Source organism: Peromyscus californicus, unplaced genomic scaffold, assembly GCF_007827085.1.
Source record: "Peromyscus californicus insignis strain IS unplaced genomic scaffold, ASM782708v3 Scaffold_11__1_contigs__length_118956290, whole genome shotgun sequence".
NCBI classification, from domain to species: Eukaryota; Metazoa; Chordata; class Mammalia; order Rodentia; family Cricetidae; genus Peromyscus; species Peromyscus californicus.
Window position 1 is genome coordinate 99,846,322 of NW_026294402.1, and position 22,399 is coordinate 99,868,720.

The 22,399-nt window shown below is 42.5% G+C and overlaps 1 protein-coding gene across 5 annotated transcripts in view; it reads right to left on the reverse strand.

The window, feature by feature from the left end:
• The window catches only part of Nek11 (NIMA related kinase 11), a 243,740-nt gene that overhangs the window by 127,643 nt on the left and 93,698 nt on the right, over positions 1-22,399 (reverse strand). For all 5 annotated transcript variants that reach the window (XR_008214157.1, XM_052718940.1, XM_052718925.1 and 2 more), the window contains 5 exons: positions 21,140-21,289; positions 20,954-21,032; positions 19,228-19,313; positions 15,971-16,064; positions 8,936-9,050 (listed from right to left, as the gene is read on the reverse strand). Coding sequence is in view for 4 of the 5 variants with exons in the window: in XM_052718940.1 (XP_052574900.1) it covers positions 8,936-9,050; positions 15,971-16,064; positions 19,228-19,313; positions 20,954-21,032; positions 21,140-21,289 (524 nt within the window). In the remaining variant the exon portion in view is untranslated. The remainder of the gene's footprint in view (positions 1-8,935; positions 9,051-15,970; positions 16,065-19,227; positions 19,314-20,953; positions 21,033-21,139; positions 21,290-22,399) is intronic.

Here is a 22,399-nt window from a genome sequence, read left to right on the forward strand (position 1 = left end):
AAATGTCACGAGACTCAATTATTCAAACTCCTCACACAGACATGCACACAGACATAACATCCTCGTCACAACTCTGGACTCTGGCTTCTGTAGCCACGCAGCCCAGATTCTGAGAGCCCTTACGGTGAAGACTGATTGACCACCAGCTCTCCCTACCCCCGTACAGTGAGTTACCATTACAAACTTTTTTCAGTCTTAGTCCATTTGTGCTGCTGTTACAACATGTCACTGACTGGGCAAATCTGAAAAGGACAGTCAGTTCTTCAGTGACAGATGCTACATTTTCAACACCCAGGCCTCTGGCTGGATCTGAAGCCTGCTCCTCCGGAGGGAACTTCACTTGAATCCTGGGCAAAATCCCATGGTGAGGGAGGCTAGGTAGGACCTGTAATTGTCATTTTGCTAAGTGGCCATGTTGTCTAATTGCCTTCTAAACATTTGTGTCCCTGTCCATAGACCCAGGCTGCTCTCAACACTGATCAGAGGAGCTTCCTTTTGCAGGGGCAGCAGTCTGTGATGACATGCACAACTGGTCAAACACCTCTTTCTCACCGCTCCTACCCCAAGGCTCAGGGAACATCATGGAAGGGAAACAGATACATGATGAGGAGGGGAGCTATGACATGTAAACTACTGGACATGACATGACTGTCACACACATGAACCCACAGCAGCCATGGTTACTCGCACAAGACCAAGCTAGCGAAAATTCTGTCATAAAAGAAGGAGGTGCTCTCCAGGCCCCCCCTATCCCTTACTGAGGAGTAACTGACAGTTGATAGCAGTCTTTATAAATGTGTGGCTATAGGTACGTTCCACATACTCTAGTGTATGGCATCATAGTCATAGAGATATGGGGAGTACTAATTGGGACTCGGGATGAGGGAGATGGAGGGGGATGAGAATAGATATGATCCTATTTCATTGTATACATGTGTCAAACACAAGAAAGAATAAAGAAGAATAGCCGGGTGGTGGTGGCACACACCTTTAATCCCAGTACTCAGGAGGCAGAGCCAGGCAGATCTCCATGAGTTCAAGGACCGCCTGGTCTACAGAGCAAGATCCAGGACAGGCACCAAAACTACACAGGGAAACCCTGACTCGAAAAAACAAACAAACAAAAAAAGAATTAAGAAAAATTAATACAAGTTTTTAATTAACATATAGTAAAATTTACATCCTTAAGAAGCAATTTTCAAAAGGTCTGTCAATCACAATATCCCAGCTTTAGAACTCAGGTGAGAGCATGACTCAGGTACAGACTCACAGTACTCCAGAGTAGCATACAGTAAGTCCTAAGGAGAACAAAATCATCGAGAACAGTTAAGGAGCCCCGTGGTAGGTATCAGGAGAAGCTAAAGCAAGAGGATGTCTGAGCCAGGACTTAATAGATGGGTTGGATTCCAACAGGAGGCAGTAAGTGCCATCTAGCCACTCTGGCTGGCTGGGTAAAAACTGAGTCAGGTGCTCGGAGTGCCATTTAGTGTATTCCATCTCATTTAATACTCGGTGGCATCACTAATTCCACTGCAATGATTTATAAAAACTATAATCAAAGTAGCTGTCTTATCCAAAATCAGAGTGCTAGCACAGAGGAAGTCAAGAATCAAACACAAGTCTAAATTGGTCCCATGACAACTTAGGACCTAATGAGCATCATAATATATTCTCCAAGTAGTAACTACTTAAACCCAGAGTACAGCTGTAGAATATGAATGCATGGGGAGTAAATGCACCTGCTGAAGGAGAACTCTGTGGTCTGTCCAGACCACTGTAATGCTTCTTATATAAGACTTTACCATCTAACCTTAAGCTGCAATGGATATCGTTTAATTTTCTGCTTAACCGGTTCATTCCAAACTTGAAAGTAATGGGCCAGGCAAGGTGACTAAGTGTGCTCTCTTCTCTGGCAGTGTGGCCTTCAGTTTAATGACTGTGTTTTGTTTTTATGTTGCTAGAGGAGGATCAAAGCCTTCTCAGATGAGAAACTTACCTTCAGAGTAAGTTTCTGGGGCTCAACTGTCCTACTTCTGTGACTCTTTCTTGGGATATTACAGCAAAGTGGCTGGCTAGGGCAGTCTCAAGTCTGTACCCACTTCAATTTTTCAAATTGGATATAATTTTTAAATTTTAGTTAGAGACCAATCATGCAGAAGAAACATTCTATATTATTAAATTTGCTTCAGGGTGGAGAATACATATTATTGAATAAATTCAATATTATATTCATTCTAATTATACTCTAGAATGCAGAAAATTAGTGAATGACTGCAGGGGCCTTTATTCCTGGGAACCAATTATTACAGTAGGAAGAAACACTATAACAAAGCACACACATAACTCAATGAAATAGGTGACAGATATTAATAAAACTACCATTAATGTTCCTAAACCATGCTTGAAGAGAGTGAAGTTTTAGAATAATGAGGAAAATCTAGGCATGCCTAAGTGACCCCAGTGCTTGGCATTCCCTTCTGAGCCAGCATCTCACTGGCTTCTCTGCCATGAACTGGGTTTGCACTGCGGGCTGCAGAAATATGAAGCAGGAATTCGGCTGGCTGTGACAAAGCTATACCTTGAAGAAACCAAGAGTCTTTCCAGAGGATAAAGCCAAGGCTTATGGAGAATTGGTGATACTGGCTTTTGAATATTAGCCTTTTCCTGCTATGAATTTCTCGTGTGCTATTGTAGCTTTTCCATTCCTGGAACAGTATGTTGATCATTCATTGGGCACAATTTCCCCTACACAATTAAAGTATTTGTATAACTTTCTCCAACTGTGCTAACAACAGACACAGTCAAGACCCCTAATTTCAGGCCTTTCTGAAATTATCATCATTAGCTTCATCTGGCCAGGACCTTCTCCGGATGAAAGTATTTTACCTGAAATACTCCCCAGACTCAAGAAGTAGAGGCAAGCCAGGAGGTGGTGGCGCACGCCTTTAATCCAGCACTCAGGAGGAAGAGGCAGGTGGATCTCTGTGAGTTCAAGGCCACCCTGGGCTACCAAGTGAGTTCCAGGAAAGGGTCCAAAGTTACACAGAGAAACCCTGTCTCAAAAACCCAGAAAACAAACAAACAAAAAAAATGGGCAGAGCCCACCTCCATTAACCACTAATTAAGAAAATGGCCTATAGACTTGCATACAGTCCAATCTTATGGAGTAATTTCTTAATTGTGATCCCCTCATCTCAGGTGACTTTAGCTTGTATCAAATTGACATAAAACTATCGGGCTGCTTTAGTGGGCACTAGATCCTTTTACATCTGCCTACAGGGCTGACTATCACTCCAATACAAACCCTCCAACAGTGAGACTGAAGACAGGGCATCAAAGGACCTCTACCTTGTCTCTAAATAGACATTTCTCCTCCAAAGACCCCCAACTCCGCTGACACTAGAATTAATATGATGATTTCTCATTTCCTTTATTTCTCAATGTATCCCAACAGGTTTTTTTCTATTAGTTAATCTTACTGAGGTCTATTTTATCAGTAACAAAGTGCACTCATTTCAAGTATAGAGTTGGGTGAGTTTTGAAAAATACTCAATCCTAGCTAGAATACATTTCTATTACCATAAAAGTTTCTTCGGTGTCCTTTCAAGGCCATTTTCCATCTCCACCACTAGGACTCCAGGCATCTAGTAGCTCAGTATTGTCACCAGTGACATCTGCTGGTTCTAGACCTCCATGAGAAATGGAGCACACCAATGAAACTCTGCTGCCATACCCATCTAATACAGAGCTGAGAGGCCATGGGGGAAATGTTCATGTTGTAGGCAGTTTTCCAGGAGCTGCTATGGTAGTCCACCATATTCTCCTTTGTCTTAGCAACATGTTGAGGGAACTGCTCACTAAGCCCTGCATGTTAGCTTTTTCAAAGGAATGCTGCCACCTGCCTACCAGCATCTGTCAGCTCTTTCCCACAGCACAACTGACAATGGGCTCTTCTTCCATAATCTACATAGATTTCTCTGTCTTAATTAAGGGGAAAAGAATCAAATTTTCTTTTTCTTTGGACACCACAGGGGCCAACCTGGTCTTCACAGGTGTCATGGACTGAAATTATCATTTTGTATTGCTCAAAATTGAAACCTTTTCGTTTGGAGAGTTGTTTCCTTGGGGTTTAACGTTGATGAAAATGAGCCTTTCTTTCTAAATTCTCTAGTGTGAGGTGTCTTCACTTAGAATAGTGTTTATCCACATCCACAGAGTATAGAATATCCACATTTTCTGTTTTGGGAGATGCTACTTTTCACATCCAAGGATGCCTCCCCGGCTGCTGGCTGCAGGACTTGTTTGTATTTCTAACACTTATGAGTAAAACTAAGGACATCTGCATTTCGTCTTCTTGGAGTTTTGTTTTCATTTCTCTCAAGCAACTAGCAGTAGAATTGCTGAGTCACTAGAGGGTGTCTTTTAAAAAAATAAAATACTGAAAACATGGCGCTTAATTTCAAATCACCTGGTTTCCACTTGGACATTTAAAAGAAAGAGATGATACCATGAGTCATAAAGAATCCCATGAAGGAATTAAAGACATCCCATCTCAAAATACAGCAATGCATTTGATAATCTCAGGTTGAGTGATTATATAGTGAGGCACTATAACCACAGGAAGGCTGCTTGGCCTGTCTTCCCACAAGTGGCTAGAAAATGGCCATGACCACTGCATGCTATAATGAGCTGCAATGACCCTGAACAAACTCTATGAAGTAGCCCTTACTCCACTGGCTTCTACATCCCCACACCTTCCTATGCGTATCTCAGTCAATCTCTAGAATGGACTATTCTTGCCCATGTAGCCACATGTCCTATCATTCCTCACAAATTTAATGTTCTTCGGAGTTCAGTCTTGTGAAGGTCCCCACGAGCATCTAAAATTCATTTAAAAACCATTTTCAAAATGCATGGCAGGGAAGGTATGGTAGCAGGAACCTGAGATACACACACACACACACACACACACACACACACACACACACAGTGTGTGCAGTCAGGAAGCACAGAGTGGATGGAAGTGGAACTGGTCTATAAAAACTCACAACCTGCATGTCTCGTGACCCACTTTCTCCAGCAAGATTCTACCTCCTACAGGACCCAGCTACCAGCTGGAGACCAAGTATCTGAACACATGAGCCTATGGGACTATTTGGATTCAAACCAAAACAGAAGCCTTTCTCCCCTCTTACTCTCAGAAGAGGAAGGGCACGAGGATTTCCTACAGAAGGTAGAGCACCATGTTGGGATCTGCTGAAGGAGTGACTGGAAAGGAAATAAACAGGTCAGTCTACAAATGGGCAGCCTCCATATCTCAAAAGATTGCCTGGGTGAGCCCAGGCTCATGAGTCAGGCTATTCCAATTTTCAAGAAACACTGCTCTGAAATTCAGCTGCTAGTTGCAGAAACACAAGGTTAGTGTGCAGAGAAGAGCCTGGCAGAAATTAACAGGCACATTGGCATGGCTTTTTGTGTTATACAGGTCATGTTTAGGCAGCCATGTTGATGAGACATCATGGGTGTACATTTCTAGAAGGTGTGCAAGGGAGAAAGCTCATGGAGCTGAGGCCTCAACCCTAGACAAAAAATATGGGCAACTAAGAAATGCTGAGAGTGAGAAGTAGTGTTCTCCAGGGTAGAGCACACCAACTGCTTATCCAATATCAAATGGTCAGCTCTGAAAACATATAAGTAACATACAGACTGAGCAGGTTGTAATTGTGTGTTTAAAAACACATACACACATATGCAGACACATACACACACACACACACACACACACACACACACACACACACACACTCCACCACCAACAACAACAACAATTAAAGAAAAAGAGACCATGAATTTGAAAGAGAACAAGGAGGTGAAGAGTATATATGAGGATTTGGAGCAAAGAAAGGGAAGAGGGAAATGTAATTAAAATCTCAAAAAAAAATTTAAAAATTAATGTGCAAGAAGTCATCAGGAATTAAATAGGGATAAACTCCTTAGCATTCCAGCTGTGTTTTCTCATTTGATTATAATGGTAATCCATGACTAGCTAGATTAAATCAGCTCTATCCAAATAAATGCATATCAAATGTAACTAATATCTTATCCTGTCTTCCTTTCTACAGCTAACGCTGCACTTCCCAGGGGAATTTTTTAGTTCATTATCAAAAACTGATTAAATAATTGGGGTAGGAGCTTTAAAAATGACTGCATAATTTTATATGTACATGCTAGACAAATAAGTAATGGTTCCTCTAGGTGCTGAATTAAAAAACAAACAAACAAAAAAACCAAGAACCCTGAGTAAAATAATTAACCACTTCAGGGTTCATCAACAAATTATTCTATTTCAAAATTTCACAATTACCTAATATGCTCACCAATAATCTTAACCTCAGTCACTTACCACTCTAATAGGGTTACATACTTCTAAGTTTTTGTTTTTAATGTAATGTTTGTGAGAAAATATTATTTATAAAAATATGAATTTATAGAAATTAAGGGAAATGTTCACAGTATTTTATAAGGCATCTGGCCCATTTAAGCTAGTGTGTGTTTGTTCTATGTTGAATTTTATAGCTTACAATGGAGACTAAGCATGCAGGAGGTGGTTCGGGAGTAGGGCTGACTAGTTGCAGTTGGGCTGGTAAATCAGTGTGTTGTCTACCACAGTGAAACAAACCAAACAAGAGGCCTCCCCTCTCCATAGCAGGAGCTCTGTGGTCAGAGCTTGCTTAGGGGTCATTCGGCTTCTATGGCCTTAGCACAGGGACCCACAGCAAAGGCTCTGCCTTATGAAAGTCTCATTCACTCTCCACACTCGACTGTTTCTTACAAGTATATTGCAGCCTGGGAGAGACTGAAGAGATGCTGCTATGGGAGGAAGATCCCTGAGCCTTGAGAACAGCCTTCATGTCTTTGGCTTCTCTTCTCAGAAACACATTTAAAAATGCTGTTTCCTCTTTGAAATCAGAACAGACTCTGACTTCTCTATCTCAGATGACACTTTATTATCCTATCCTGGGCCCCTATTCACAGCAACGACTCTGCCATCCAGCATTACCTCACCTACATCAGCGGCTACACAAGATCTAACTTTCTCAGCTTCCTACTCATGGAAACCCTTGCAACACTTGATTCTGCCACTTTTCTCAAATGGAAACAAAGAATACAATAGAAAAATATCACAAATCCACCTGATATAAACATTTCCTTGTCATCATGAATAGTGTACGATGGCATTCACAGCATCACTTTGAACTCAGCAGTTGGTAGCTTAAAGAGCTTTAGGTGCTAGTCTCCGAACAGCTGAAGGAGGTGATCCATACTCTACTAGTTCAGGAGACCTCAAGTGCAAATTTGGGCTGAGATGAAGACACAACCCAAATTTCACTTCTTTACTGTTCAATTAGTGAAAAGAGTTTTCATGTACCACCTCCAGTTTCCCTACCCAAAGAGTTTACAACATTGTAACCCAGGCATTAAGGACATACCCTGCTATTGTGTGCCAGAAGGAGAAGCCTGGCAGACACAGCTACAGGGAGAGCGAGTGACAGAGGGACTCAGCGCTGTGCTTGGAACCATCCCCCATTCTCTCAGAAGCCACCACTCCTGCTGGCAGATGCTGCTAACTTACAACAGTGAGACTAGGCAGGCACCCAACAGCTGACCTAGGTCGGACTTCTGGGCATCTTCCCCTGGGCATGCCCTCTTCCTGTGTGCATAAGATTTGGATTGTGGCCCACTGGTTCTGCCCTACTCTCCAAGCTTTTTCCTTTCATGCAAGTATTTTCCAAAAAAAAAAAAAAGTTATGCATTTTTTTAATTTTTGCCCTGTCATTTGTTTCTTAAGGGTCTAAACTAGTGTATCATTCATTCACTTCTTCATCTACTCATTAATTAATACATTCATTCATTCAAGAAGTACTGACTATAATATCCCTGGTGTGTTATTCTAGGCAAGAGGGATACTTCGACCAAGACCAAGGAGACTCTTGCATTCAAAGGATCCTCAAAGTGTTGTAACTGCTTCTTTTTTTAATTACAAACTGTTTGGTTAATGGCTTAGGCTTATTGCTAGCTAGCTATTACAACTTAAATTAATCCATTTCTATTCATCTATGTGTTGCCACATGGCTGTGGCATTACCAGTCTGCTGGCATCTTGCTGCTCCTTGGGTAGCTGGATCACGTCTATCCTGACTCCACCCTCTTCTCCCTTTATCTCTCCTGGATTTCCACCTGGCTCTTATCCTGTCTTACCGTAGGCCAAAACAACTTCTTTATTAACCAATAGTAGCAACACATATTCAACAAAAAGGCTTACCTTCCTTTTAGATTAAACAGAAAAGGGGAAGTGCTGTGGGATGGCCTTTCTGTAACTGCTTCTTTTTTCAGCTCTTACTGTGCTAGGCACGAAGCTAAGAGAACATCCATACCCAATCTTGTTTTCTCTTGATAATAGTCATGAAAGGAGGGATCATTATTCCTGTTCTATGGATAAGATAGGGAAGACCCAGAAAGCCTGGTAGTCAAGGCCTTTCTCTCTAGATGGCATGCAGCACCTCCAGCAGGATAACAGCTCCGAACACTCTTACTTTCTGGCAAGTTTTGCACATCTGAATTGTGGATCTTGCAAAGTTGGTTCATGCCTTCAATTTAAATGTGCCAGAGGAGCAGGGGAGTCATTCATGAAAGAAGGGAGTAGAACTTTGGGGAATTGTTAATCAGGTTAATGACAGCATTGTTTAACCCAGTCAGAAGAAGTCTCTCACCAGAAGTGAGTTTCTGACTCATCTTCACTATTGCCATGAAGACAGAGAGGACAGACGGAGCATCACAGCCCAACTCTGAATAGCAATGGCAGGTAGTCACATACACCCAGGGCTTCTCTCAGAGACCAGATAAGCACCCTGCTGACAGGTGACACAAACACATACCATAATGTCCAAGGCCAACTATGGTGTCGTCTAAACTTGGCTCAACTTCATTGAGGTCCAGGGAAGGAAGGGAACGAGGCTCAGGCAGGTTCTCTGAAGTCCGTTCATCTAATTCCTTGTGGAAGGGAATTAACAAATCATGAGAAGTGGACAGAAGGAAATGGCCTTGCCACAAATGAGGCAACATTCTTCTCCCTTAAGCCTGATAGCATTTTCAAACTTTGGGTTGGTAACTTGGCATAAGAGAAACAGTCCTGAACCAGACAGTGACCTTGGGCAAAGCATTTAGCCTCTGTAGAAATCAACTTCTAGGCCAGAGCTAGGCGAGCCAAACAATATACCCAGGGAGTCAAGTCAAATGCTCAGGCAAGTATAGGCTCCAACAGCAGCTAGAAGCAAGTATCTCTCCAATGTGCACCCACTGTATCCCACCTAACTTATCCTTATCCCATCCATTCTCAGTTTCATTTCAAAACTAAAAGTGTTGACTTGATGACTTCCAGGTCTCATCTGGATTTACAAGTCTTGAGAGTCTAAAATTTTCAATTTCCTAAAAGACAAATATCTAAGAAATTATGAAGGGATTCACTCTTCAAAAACATAAAAGGTAAGGTTGGACATGTATGTTGGTTGGTAGAATGCTTCCCTGGAATAAAAGAAGTCCTATTCTTAATTCCCAGCACCACAAAAATCAGGTAGGGTGACACATGCCTGAAGTTCTAGCTAGAGAAGCTGTCTAGCTACTGCCCTATTACCAGGAAGAGACACCATGACCAAGGCAACTCTTATTTTTTTAAAAATTAATTAGGGGCTTGCTTACAGTTTTAGAGGGTTAGTCCATGATCATCATGGCAGGAAGCAGACAGACAAGACAATGGAGCAGTAACTGAGAGCTTTACATCTTGATCTGCAGGCAGCAGGCAGAGAGAGAGACAGAGGGATAGAGAGACAGAGAGACAGAGAGAATGGGCCTGGCATGGGCTTTTGAAACCTCAAAGTCCACTCCCAGCAACACAGTTCCTTCAATACAGTCACTACTACTCCAGCAAGGCCACACCTACTAATCCTTCTAATCTTTCTCAAACTGTTCCACTCTCTGGTGACTAAAGCATTCAAATATATGAGCCTGGGGGTGGGGGGAGCACTCTCATTCAAACGACCACAGAGGTGGAGGCAGGAGCATTAAGTCACACTGGACTAAACAGTGAGTTTGAAGTGAGCCTGTGAAACATGAGATGCTACTTCAACCAAACAAAAGTAACTAAATAATGAAAATAAAAGGTAAAGTGCCCAAATATATTAATGGGAAGGTCATTTTTATTTTGCTTTTTTTACATGTGTGTGTGAGTTTGCAAACTAAATCTAATACTGAATTGTCTTATTTCCTCTGATAAGCAGCTCTCATGGTGGTAACTATTCCAAGAAAGCCTTTTGTTAAGAAAGAAATTAAAGCGCCGGGTGGTGGTGGCGCACGCCTTTAATCCCAGCACTCGGGAGGCAGAGCCAGGCGGATCTCTGTGAGTTCGAGGCCAGCCTGGTCTACAGCGCGAGATCCAGGAAAGGCGCAAAGCTACACAGAGAAACCCTGTCTCGAAAAAAAAAAAAAAAGAAATTAAAGCCAGGTGGTGGTGGCACATGCCTTTAATCTCAGCACTTGGGAGGCAGAGGCAGGCAGGTCTCTGTGAATTCAAGGCCAACCTGGTCTACAGAGTGAGTTCCAGAACAGGCTCCAAAGCTACAAAGAGAAACCCTGTCTTGAAAAACCAAAAATATTTTTTTTAAAAAAAAAGAAAGAAATTTAAGGGAAAGTCTAAAGTAGTATTAAATGAGAAAGTCAAATGAAGCCATGCCCCACCACAGCAAGGCATTTGTGAGAATGCACTCAGGAAGTATTGCTAAGGAGTCTGCTTTCTGTACTGTGATAATTGTTTAAGGAGGTCCAGCTGGATCAGATTGCACAGGGTCGATGATGGTACACGGAGAACCCAAAGAACAAGGAGACTGCAAGAGACCATTGCTGCATGTGCTTCAGAAGGCACTTGAAAAGAAGCTCTCGGACTCTCAAATGACTGTGACTCACTGAGGTTCTCTTCGAAGAGGACAGGGCTGCTGTAGCTGCCTCTCTTAGAAAGAGAAGCACTGGTCTGATCTTTGACCCCTGTTCCCAGCACACACTGGAGCCCTGGTCTGCTGGGTACTTTTCATAGCAGCCCAACACCAGCACAGCTGGACACGCCACAGGAAAAAGGACAGCCTGGGCTTGCCTTCTGTATTGTGTTGGTTGGTTGTTTTTTTTAAGCTACCATCCTCTTAAGAAATGGAGTCAAACATGATTCCACACTCAACTGTGCTTCAAGATTTCAAAACTCAAATTCAGCCAAGCAGAAAATGCCTGCCAAAATAAAGACACTGTCAATTAAAGTCTAAGAACAAATCAAGCCACTCTCCTAAATCCCTCAAAGAATTTTCATAACATATGACAAATTGGCTCCATTCACTCTCAAAACTCTCCCTCCTACAACTTCTTCTGAAATACATGAAGGGGGTTCTGGAGACATGGCTCAGTTGGCTAAGTGCTTGCATGAGGACCTGAATTCAGATCCCTAGCATCTATTTAAAAAAAAAAAAAAAAGGCAGATGTTAATCCCAGAGCTGAAGAGGTAGAGACAGTAAGTTCTCCAGGGCTTGCTGGCCAGCCAGCATAGCATGGTTAATGAGCTCTAGATTGAGTGAAAGACATTATTATCTCACAAAATAAGGTAGAGAGGAATAGAGAGGGAGCCCAGTATCCATCTCTGTTCTTCACATGCATTCTCACAAATGAACGTCCAACAAACACACTTTCCACAATGAAGCACAGAAGAGTTTGTTCCAGCCTGGCAAGAGAGAAAGAAGAAGAATTTGAGAGCAGAGCTTCAATGAGATTAGGAAGAAATGAAGCCATCAACATATGGAGAAGAGGGGGCAAGGAAATACAAAGACAGGTGCATTTTTCCTTTATCGAATTTTCCTTCAATCTCCTGCATCTGATTAATCCAGTTTCTGTCATATTTTATTTCATCTTTTTTAGCTCAACAATGCCTTTCCCTGGGATGATGAAAACCCTTCAGGCCTCTGCAAAGTGTTTAGCTTCTTCCTTTGTTCTGTGAATATCATTAAGCCGTCTCCCTCTTGTGCCTCTGAGTATGATTAAACCTGCCTGGCTGCACCTCTCCCTCCTCCTCCTGGGGTGAACAAGAAAGCCTTCCCCTCAGGTCACACCTCCTTTTCTTCCATTCCCATTAAATGATTTTTTTCCTCTAAAAAGATAAGAGATCTGTTCATTGGTGTCATTTTAAGCTCTTCCTTCATCTAGAGGGGGATGGTCATGTTCAGGCACCCCCCCTTTCTGCCCCGGTTAATGGGATGTAATTCTTGGTCAGCAACATCAGAAGCAAAGGGAAGCTTACTAGAAATCTGATGGCCCAGGCCCTGCCCCACACCAACAGAATCAGAATCAAGAGATACAGGATGCTCTGGCACATCTGAAGATTGAGAAGTGTCCCACAAGCCACAGAATTTGAGTCACAGAATTTAGATAAGCCACAGAATTTAAGTCACAGAATTTAGAAGAGAGACAGCTGGTTGTGGACATAAGAGGTCAGAGGTTTTCCTGAAGACAAAGTGGCCTCTGAAAGACAGAAGGGCACTAACAATGGATCACCTATTGTTCTTATGTGACCATGCTAACAATGCTCCTATCCACATACAAACTCAGGAAACAATGGATCACCTGTTGTTCTTTTGTGGCCATGCTAACAATGCTCCTGTCCACACACAACTCAGGAAACAATGAATCACCTGTTGTTCTTATGTGGCTACACTAACAATGCTCCTATTCATATACAAACTTAGGAAACGTTTCTGAAAAGTTCAGGACCAGAGACAGTGGATACTAAACCTCGGAAAACTCAAAGAATGAACCCAAATCTTTAGCCAGGACAGGATTGTGCACACACACACACACACACACACACACACACACACACACACACACACACACTACTTGCTGAGAGGAAGGAAAGCATAATGATCAATCTTACTTGTCCACTGGACAAGATTTAGAATCACTATGGGAACTCATTTCTGGGTTTGTCTGTGCAAGTGTTTGCAGAAAAGCTGAACTGGAGAAGATGACCTACTCTGAATGTGGGCAGCATCAGCCCGCTGGCTGGCTGGGGTCCTAGGCTGAAAGGAAGGAGGGAGCCAGCGGGTGCTGTGGGATGTTCTGTATGGCAAATGTGTTGCTGATTGGTCAATAAATAAAACACTGATTGGCCATTGGCTAGGCAGGAAGTGTAGGCGGGACAAGGAGGAGAATAAAGCTGGGAAGTGGAAGGCTGAGTCAGAGAGACACTGCCAGCCGCCATGATGAGAAACAGCATGTGAAGATGCCGGTAAGCCACGAGCCATGTGGCAAGGTATAGATTAATGGAAATGGATTAATTTAAGCTGTAAGAACAGTTAGCAAGAAGCCTGCCACGGCCGTACAGTTTGTAAGCAATATAAGTCTCTGTGTTTACTTGGTTGGGTCTGACGGCTGTGGGACTGGCAGGTGAGAGAGATTTGTCCTGACTGTGGGCCAGGCGGGAAAACTTAAGCTACAAGCGGGGTAATGGCATTCATCTCTTCCTGCTTCCTGAGTGCAGATACAATGTCCTTGCCATTGCAACTTCTCGGCCACTGTGGACTGTCCTTTCAAATTATGAGTTCCCAAAACTCTCCCCACAGCAAACCCCTTTCTTAAGTCGCTTTTGTCAGGCACTTTGTCCCAGCATCAAGATACAAAAAAATACATAATACAAAACAAACAAACAAACAAAAACCTCTTTCTTAATCTGAGCTGGGCCAAAATAAAGACCGTTTCTCTGGCTCCATGTGTGATAACATATGGATAACAAAATCTCGTCAGGCTCTGCCTGGCATGAAGTCTTGAGGTTATCTTTATTACCCTAATACCCCAGTTTGCAGAGGTTCCCAAAAGGCTTTGGCTTTCACAATTGTTCAATAACTCCATGTGTCATACAGCATGCTCGCTCGCTCACACTACTGGTAATAATTACATCAGACACAAAGATGATTATCTTAAAGGGTCAAAGAAGAAAAGTAAAGAGGTAATGTAGATTATCAGTTACTAATACATAAGACCTTACTTTTTATTTGCCATATGATAACTTCAAAACAAAAACAGAGCTTGGTGTGGCTTTACATGCCTATAATCTCAGCATTTGAGAGGCTGAGGCAGGAGGCTCGTGAGTTTAAGGCCAGTCTGGGCCACACAGTAAGACCCTGTCTGGAAGGAAGGAAAGAAGAAAGAGAGAGAGGAAAGAAGGAAAGGAAGGAGGAGGGAGGGAGGTCACTTAGGCTTCATAATACAAAAAAAAAAAAAAGGACCATATCTAGTTCTCAAGCTCCAGTCTTAGCAAAGAGATCTCTCTGATCTCAAGGGTTCCTGGCATTCCAGAAATAAACACCCCAGTTTATTTTGGTGACTGAACAAATAGTTAACACACATTCACAGAACCTTCATAATCCTGTCAGCGTCCTTGTCTAGATCTTTGAGAATGCTTGGTTTTCAGTCTTGAGTGGACAAAGCATAGGCAGGGACAAAGACCTACTGTCATAGGCCACCTTCACAGTGCTAGGAGTGTCTGGGTGCTGAAACAAGGCACCCAGTTTTCCTGAGGGCGTGAGTTATTCCATACTGGTGGCATCAAGACTTTTTTCTTGGTTGAGACCTGATCCTGTTGCTGACCCCATGTCCTTTCAGCCAGCAATTCTCTACTTGTCAGTGTCCATGAGCAGGAAAGACCTCTCTCATAGTTTCCCAAGTCTCTGAGACCAAGTAGCAGATGCCACAAATGGCTTCACTAAAAATGGGGGTACCAGAAAGGTGGAATGCAGGGTAGGATTGAGTACTTATCACCAGCACTCGTAAGTGCCTGTTGACAAGCTCACTAAGCAGAACCCTTAAGAGACCCATAAGGTCATAGAGAAGGCTAGATCTACTGTGGGATCCAACTTTGGATTATCTGATCTTCTAAGCACTTGAGGAAGATAGATGAGCCTTGTCTTGCTCAGAGAGGGACAGAAAACAAGTGTTCCTAGGCCTTGCTCTTCTAAGAGAAAGATTTGCTCAGGCTTCTGCAGGGCCCAGGGTTTGCAAGCCTGGAGTGACTAAGCTAAGTCACAAAACTGGCAACACTGAGGTTCGAGGCATTGTTCGACAGTAACAAGGCTTGGTTCTTTCTCTCTGTTCAAGGAAAGGATCTCAGATGCAGAGATCTCTGGATGAACATTGTAAACATTTTCTACCCCAATGTGCTTTTATCAGAAGAGGTATGAGGTTGATGTTGATGTCAACTGCCCCAAATGACCCCTCACATAGACTACCTTGGTATCAGATCCTACTACCAAGGCCAGAAAGATATTCTCAACCATGGATGAAAATAGTATTTGCCACTCAGAGATTTCAAATACAGAAGAACAGAAGGAGGGGTCCTGCAACTCTATTTATTCATTATCAGATATCTGTGGTAGTTCTTCAGTTTGAGTGAAGTTATTATCACAGTGCATGATGATATGGATAGGAGACAGAAAATAAAAGTTTAAAAAATAAAAAGCAAAGAGAGATTGACAGACTAGAGTGGCAAAACACAAAGGATAGAAGTGAAAATCAGATGTGTGTATATTTAATTAATCTATTAATTAATAATCTTAACCATAATCTCTGCATTCGGTGACAATTCAGTTATCTTGTAAACAGCAGCCACTCCTTATGTGATGGCTGAATCAACTGGTCCACTTCCAGATGTGAGCTGCTTTGAATCAGGGTGGCCACAAGCTGTTGGCTCACTTGCAGAACCCTGCCTGGAGTTGGGCCAAGTTGTTCTGAGTGTTTCATTTTCTACTCTTTTCCTACACATTTAGCCTGATGAATCTGAGGGACCCAAAGCAAGGAAACACTCCATGTAAACATGAAACAGGGGTGCTTACATGGAGCACATTGACGCTTGGATGTTCAAAATCCTGGAATCTCGATTCCTGCATCCATTTGTTATTTTCTTTATATTTTTCTTCCACAATCTTTCTGTAAATTTAATATGAATGTATAAAAATCAATACAAATTGCTTAGTTCATATCTATAGTATACAAATAAGCACAATCTCTGTTTTAACAGCAGACCAGGTTATCAGGAAGCCAGGCCATCATGTCTGTCCCTCATGGTGCAGACCCTCAAATGATTCTCTTTGTAAATTTAAGTGATCTTCTTTCAAAGCACACACAAGGAAACTATGGCTCCTTAGTCAACTCTGGAACTCCTGGGATATCATGAGAAGATAACACTCACCCCTGAGCATCCTGACTGTGAAGACGCTGATACCCCAATGTTGATGAGCGAGCCCATGAACAAGAACAATGGACTACATATCAAGGAGTATGTGAGCACTGGGGTGGAGTGGAAGTGGTAACAAGGGTACTTTACCACAGCAGTGGGAAAAGTAACTAATACAGAGTCAAATATTAAGCTGTCTGTTCAGCTCCTTGATGGGACAGGTCCAAGTGTCAGCAGCAATGAGGTTTCATTTAGAGCCTGAGCACATTTTCGTCACTGGTAACCTCCCTACCTTTCCATCTTTGCTTCGCACAGGACTGAAAACCTGATGTAAATAGCCCCTGACATCCAATCTATGGCTCAGTGATCTTGTTTGGGGGAACAGGTGAGTGAATAAACAAGTGATCATATGTGCTTTGGTTCCGGCTTTTGCCTTCCTCGAGTGAGGTCTTTGACAGCACTGTTAGGCAGAGCAGGGCACGGGGCAGCCCAAGGAAAGGCAGCTCACTCCAGCGTCCTGGCTTTCTCATCAGCTGCCTGCGGCTTCCTCAGCCGCATCCTTTCTCTCAGAGTCATTTTCTACACTTCAGACAGGGCTTGCAGAGTCTGCAGGTGAATCTTTCTCTGCCTATAAGTAATAAACATTCCCCAACATGTAACTCATACCAAACATGCTCAGAAAAAAAAATTAAACAAATATTTTACAGAAGTATCATTGCTCTATGGAGAGAGCAACAGCGTCTCGAGGCAGGCCAGGAAAATCTAATAAACTCCGAGTGGGTAATGAGCCAACAAGGACTAGAGTTAATCAGCATTATTTTTCAAATTAGATTTCTGCTTAAAAGCAAACTGTGTACTTTCCAAATTTCTGCTCATTTCATTGCCTATGGCTGGTTTTTATAATGTAAGACAAATTGGGATCTTGGCCGTCAGAGAGTAAATAGGCTACCAGAGTAACTCATCTACGTGTACTATTAGGTCACGGTCTTTGGAAAAGCGGCGAATTCTACCTCCAACACCCATTCTTTCTGTAGCCAGAAAGTGAATCCAGGTTTCCTCCTCTGTAAAAAGTGGGCTACAGTGAGTATCACATGAGATAATGTATGCACAGTGTCCAACGGTGGTATTATACCAACTGTATTTTCTTGAACGGCTTATATTCTGGGCTAACTCTAATAGGTATTTTATGGTAGTACGGTCCAGTGGGTAATGGTGAAGGATAGTAACACTCCTTGGGCTCAACACCTAGCTCCCAGGTTATACTCTGCATGTCTTTTGGAGGTGATGGAGTCTCTGTGTAACTATAAAAGAGAACAGTAGCACCTACTTTATAGGGGTATCCTTCATTTACTGAAGAATCTCTTTTTGTTCAGTTGCAGAAACTGCTTACACTAAACAAGGATGGCAAGGCCTGTGGCTCCGTTCCCAGTGACCCCTCCTCCCATTCCTGACTTTGTTAGGGACAAATACTTCAGAAGGCTCTTTGCCCTCAGCTTCTTCCTTAAGAAATACTGTGAGAAATTAAATATTATACAGACCAGAGTGTCCCAGGAAGGGACAATTTTCAGGAATATGCACCCCTTTGTTTCATGACTCAATGGACTTTCCCTGAAACATAGTCACAGATCTTAAAGGGGACTAGTTGGAATCAATATTTTATAGTGTGAAATGCCCTCCAAACAACTGAATTCCAGCACACCATTGATTGTAAAGTGTGACAGGTAACTGTTCCACAACTATTGTGCAAAGTGATAGCTACACTAACTTACAATTTTAAAAATATGATAACCTCTACTCTCACATTTCTAATAAACAAAAATAAAACTTAGACTTGCTTGAAAGAATGGTTAGCAACACAAGAAAATAATCATATTAGAACCATGTCTATAAATTTACCGCAAGGGATCTCTTCCAGGTGCCTATTTGTTTAGGTTGAATGTGAGGCTGGGAAATCAAATAAGACACAGTTGAGAAACTACTGGGGTGTGTGTCAGAGGACAGTGTCTGCACTGGGGTGTGTCAAAAGAGAGTGTCTGCACTGGGGTGTGTCAGAGGAGAGTGTCTGCACTGAGGTGTGTCAGAAGAGAGTGTCTCACTGGGGTGTGTCAGAGGACAGTATCTGCACTGGGGTATATCAGCAGAGAGCAAGAGAATTCCTGGCTATTTGGCTTGAAGGTCAGCCTGGGAGTTCCTGTTCTCACACCACTGCTCTGCACAGCACTGGGGAGGTGGAACCATTGTCTTTGGGTCCTTATAAAATTAAATAGCATCCCATCAACAAGTCATAGATTGAGTCTTTAAGAAGCAAGGTCCCCTGGCGTATGCAGTTCACTGTCACACAGGTGGACAGTGCTGTTCTGGAACTTCCCACCATTTGGGCTTTTACAAGTCAAAGCAAAATCATTTCTTGAATGAGAAAAAAGAGATTATTGTTGTTCTTTTGGAAATGCACTTTCTCTTATCTTTTTTTTTAAGAGGGTGTATAATATGTGAAGAAAGTGAATTTTGGCTTTTTTTTCCCCAAATGCCTACAACACTTTCTTTCGGTAGATACATACTCTGTCAGTTAAACAAACACTGTATGAAGCCATTTAGGTTTCTGATTAAAGGCTCATTAGCATAAACATTCCTAAATGTCTGAGATACTCATTTCTCTATGCACGCATATCAACTGCTGTGCAGCCCTACAGATCTGTGAGCTGTGCAGAAGTTTAGACACTCAGGATTTCAGCCTGCTACCACCTGGGGCAGATGGTTTTGGAATGCCACATTACCGAAGCTTCTTAATTTCTTGGCAAGACTTAAGTGAAATTGAGGATGCCCCACGTAGTCAGCTTAGCACTAATAGGTTTTTAAAGACCGATGCACTTAGCATTTCCACGGGATGGGCTTTTTAAAAACAAAGCAATTACTTACATGGCATTAATTATATGAACAGCATCCTTCTGACAAACTGAGTTCTTGTCTTCCAGCGTCATTTCTGAATATTTACACATCAGGTGCTGAAATAAAAGAAATCCACTGTGATCTTAAAGGTCCTTTGTCAGCAATGGAAGGGCGGGAAGGTGCCATGTGCCTTTCTGACTGGCGCTCTTCCTGACCATGGCAAAGCACTTTAAGATAAAACTCACAGTAGCTGGTTCTTCTCTCTTCAAAGGATTAAATAAGATTATATCAGGTTGTGAGAAGATTCCCCGGAAGTAGCTCCTGCCTTCCTCTCTAACTTCACCTTGCTCTGTTTCTCCCTCTTCACTCATTCCCCACCACCAACAGGCCTTCCCTCCGCTCTAGGAACACCCACCCCTCAGCCTTTAGTAGACAATGTCCACCCCACCCCCGATAAAATGGACATTAGGCAAATGAGACCCTTAGCTAAGGGTGTAACCCAGACCTCAGCAAGCAGGGGAGGTGCTTCCTTAATACACAGCATCATCTGTAAAATCAAAATCAACGCCCAAACCCATGAAGAATGTAATTCCAAACATTAACAGACAAGATCCAACCCTGCACCTGAGCAACTACACTCCGCTTGCATCTCACTAATCCTGGCCTTGTCGGAGTTTGTCTTTAAATTTTTCTATTTTGCTATCAAGGAGACATTGATTTTGAGATACTGCAGACCTTGAGAGATGGCTCGGCAGTTCCAAGCACTGGCTGCCCTTCCAGGGCACTGGTTTGTTTTCCTGCACCCACATGGCACATCGTAAATGTCTGTAACTCTAGTTCCGGGGCATCTGAGCCTCTTCAAGCCTCCTTCCTAGACTGCTTCCATGGCTGCCTCCTTCCAGTGTTAAGACGGCATTACTCCTCTGACTACCAAGGAGCCCCTCTCTCTCTCTTATTCTTTTTTCCAGCACCAGCCTCCTTTCCTCTTTGTTCTTGCTAGAATTTTCATGTTTCCTACTTTTCCTTTGGCTACTGAACTCTTACTACAGCAGTCAAAGTTCAGCAGAACCGGCCATGCCCGGTCCTCTCCCTCCAGTCTCCCCGAGGTGAGACACTGTGCCTCCTGGCTGAGCACACCTCGTTCCTGTCTTTCCATCCTCTGGATTTAGATCTTCGTCCACTGGTGAAAAGCAGGCACTTGTTAACAAGACCTGGTGGTTCCTGCTAGAGTTGCTGAGGGGTTAGCTAAAGCCTGAGAGGTCCATTAAAAAAGGAAAAGCCTTGGAGAGGACAGTTTGCTTCTTACACCCCAGGCAGGTCCTCTGTCTAATCAAGCTCTCTAATGCAAAGGAAAAGAAAAGAAACACCGAGCCAACTAAATATGCTAAGTCATGACCTAAAGGAGGGAACAATAACAGCTCAGTGAAAATCCCAGATTTCCGAACTACTAGAGTACATTCTTGTACCAACAGGGACGGAGTTCAAAGTGTTCAGATGAGATCTGCCAATCTCAGGGACATTGGGTGGATAATAAGGGTTTTAGGCAGAAAATTAAAGCTCTGACTTCTCATGTCTGGTGGCATCAGGTAACCAGTTTGTGTAGCCTCCTTTGCGAAGAGATTTTCCTAGTGTTCCTCTTGGCTTCACTTAAATCTTGCTTTCCTCCTTTCTGGCTGATTCTTAACCACCTCTCAGTCCCACAGCAAAACCTCAGGGCACAGAATGTTAGCCGTGATACCACTCAAATTTCCAGTACCTGAAGCTGCTCGTCGATGTAAGGGACTTTTAAAACTTCTACAGCAGATGGTCTCAGTGAAGGACTCTTGTTCAACATGCTGTAATATTCAAAAAGAAAATTATTTTTCAAATGAATAAAAACCTAAGTTCATTTTAAATATAGGAACGAAACTTCAAATGGTCTTTTTCAGACTCGCTTCCATACCATTCCATGACGGTGTTTAGTTCTCGTGGGTATCTCTCGGGGAGTGAAGGTGTGTCGCCTTCAACAATATTGAAAACTACAGACAAGAAACTGGAACCAGCAAATGCATGATCCATGCAACACATCTCATATAAAATGCATGCCAGCGACCTGTAGACAAAAAATCAAAACATTTAAACAAAGAACAAATGTCCCATGGAAAATGTGTCCATCATCAAAATAAATAAATAAATAAATAAATAAATAAAAACCTCAGAGACACTGGGGCATTAGTTGCAATGCATCAACATCCATTTGAGTTTGTTTATAGACGACATATTTGCCAAGAAAAACCTAGATCCAAAAGACAGACAGACAAATAGACAGACAGGGACACACACACACATACACACACACACACATACACACACACACACACACACACACACACACACACACACACACAGGCACACTCATATGCATGGAGGCATGCAGCACACAAATCCAAGACCCATCAAAGGATGAAGTACAGGGAGAAATCTGAACACTACTTTTTCCAAAGGAAAAATAAACAGTCCAACAGCAAGATGTCTGCACAGAGTGAAGAGTCTAAAATTTGATTAATATAGCCAGGAATTTTCAAATTAGCTTCTATGAAAGAAAAACAAAATGAGGCTACATATTACCTGCCTAAGGTAGTGTTTTAAGTTACGTATGCAGAATGAAATTTTAATTTATCAGCCTGACCTGCCCTCTGTGTGTACTGTGCATGTTGAAAAGGAGGCTGCCATTATTTATTAGTTTTCTGAATAGAATCCATTTGCAAGTAGAAAGGGAGAGAAACTATTTGCAGCTCACATTAAAATGTATAACCCTCCCTGGGGGATCATGAGACAGAAGATCAAAATCAGAGATCAGCCCGACACCAAGGTGGGTTAACCATGCCAACTGGTACCTTCTGAGCTGGCAGAAACATGCTCTTAATGGTTCCACATTATAAAGACAATGAACGTTAAAGTCTTCCCTGAGCTCAGTATTAAGAAACAATAGGCTATTTTTATCTTAGGGGCATTGTGAATTATGTAACAGCCAGATTCCCCTTTTCATAGTGGTTACTTGAAAGATGAAAAACAAATGAGTTTGTGATAGAGTGTTTATAAGCTATATGTTATATAACTTTGGACACAGCATTTAGTAAGGGGAGAGTATATATAAATAAGCACATGAACATAGAATTTATTCCATGGTTTCTTATGGAAGTGCACCATGCAAGAGGATTCT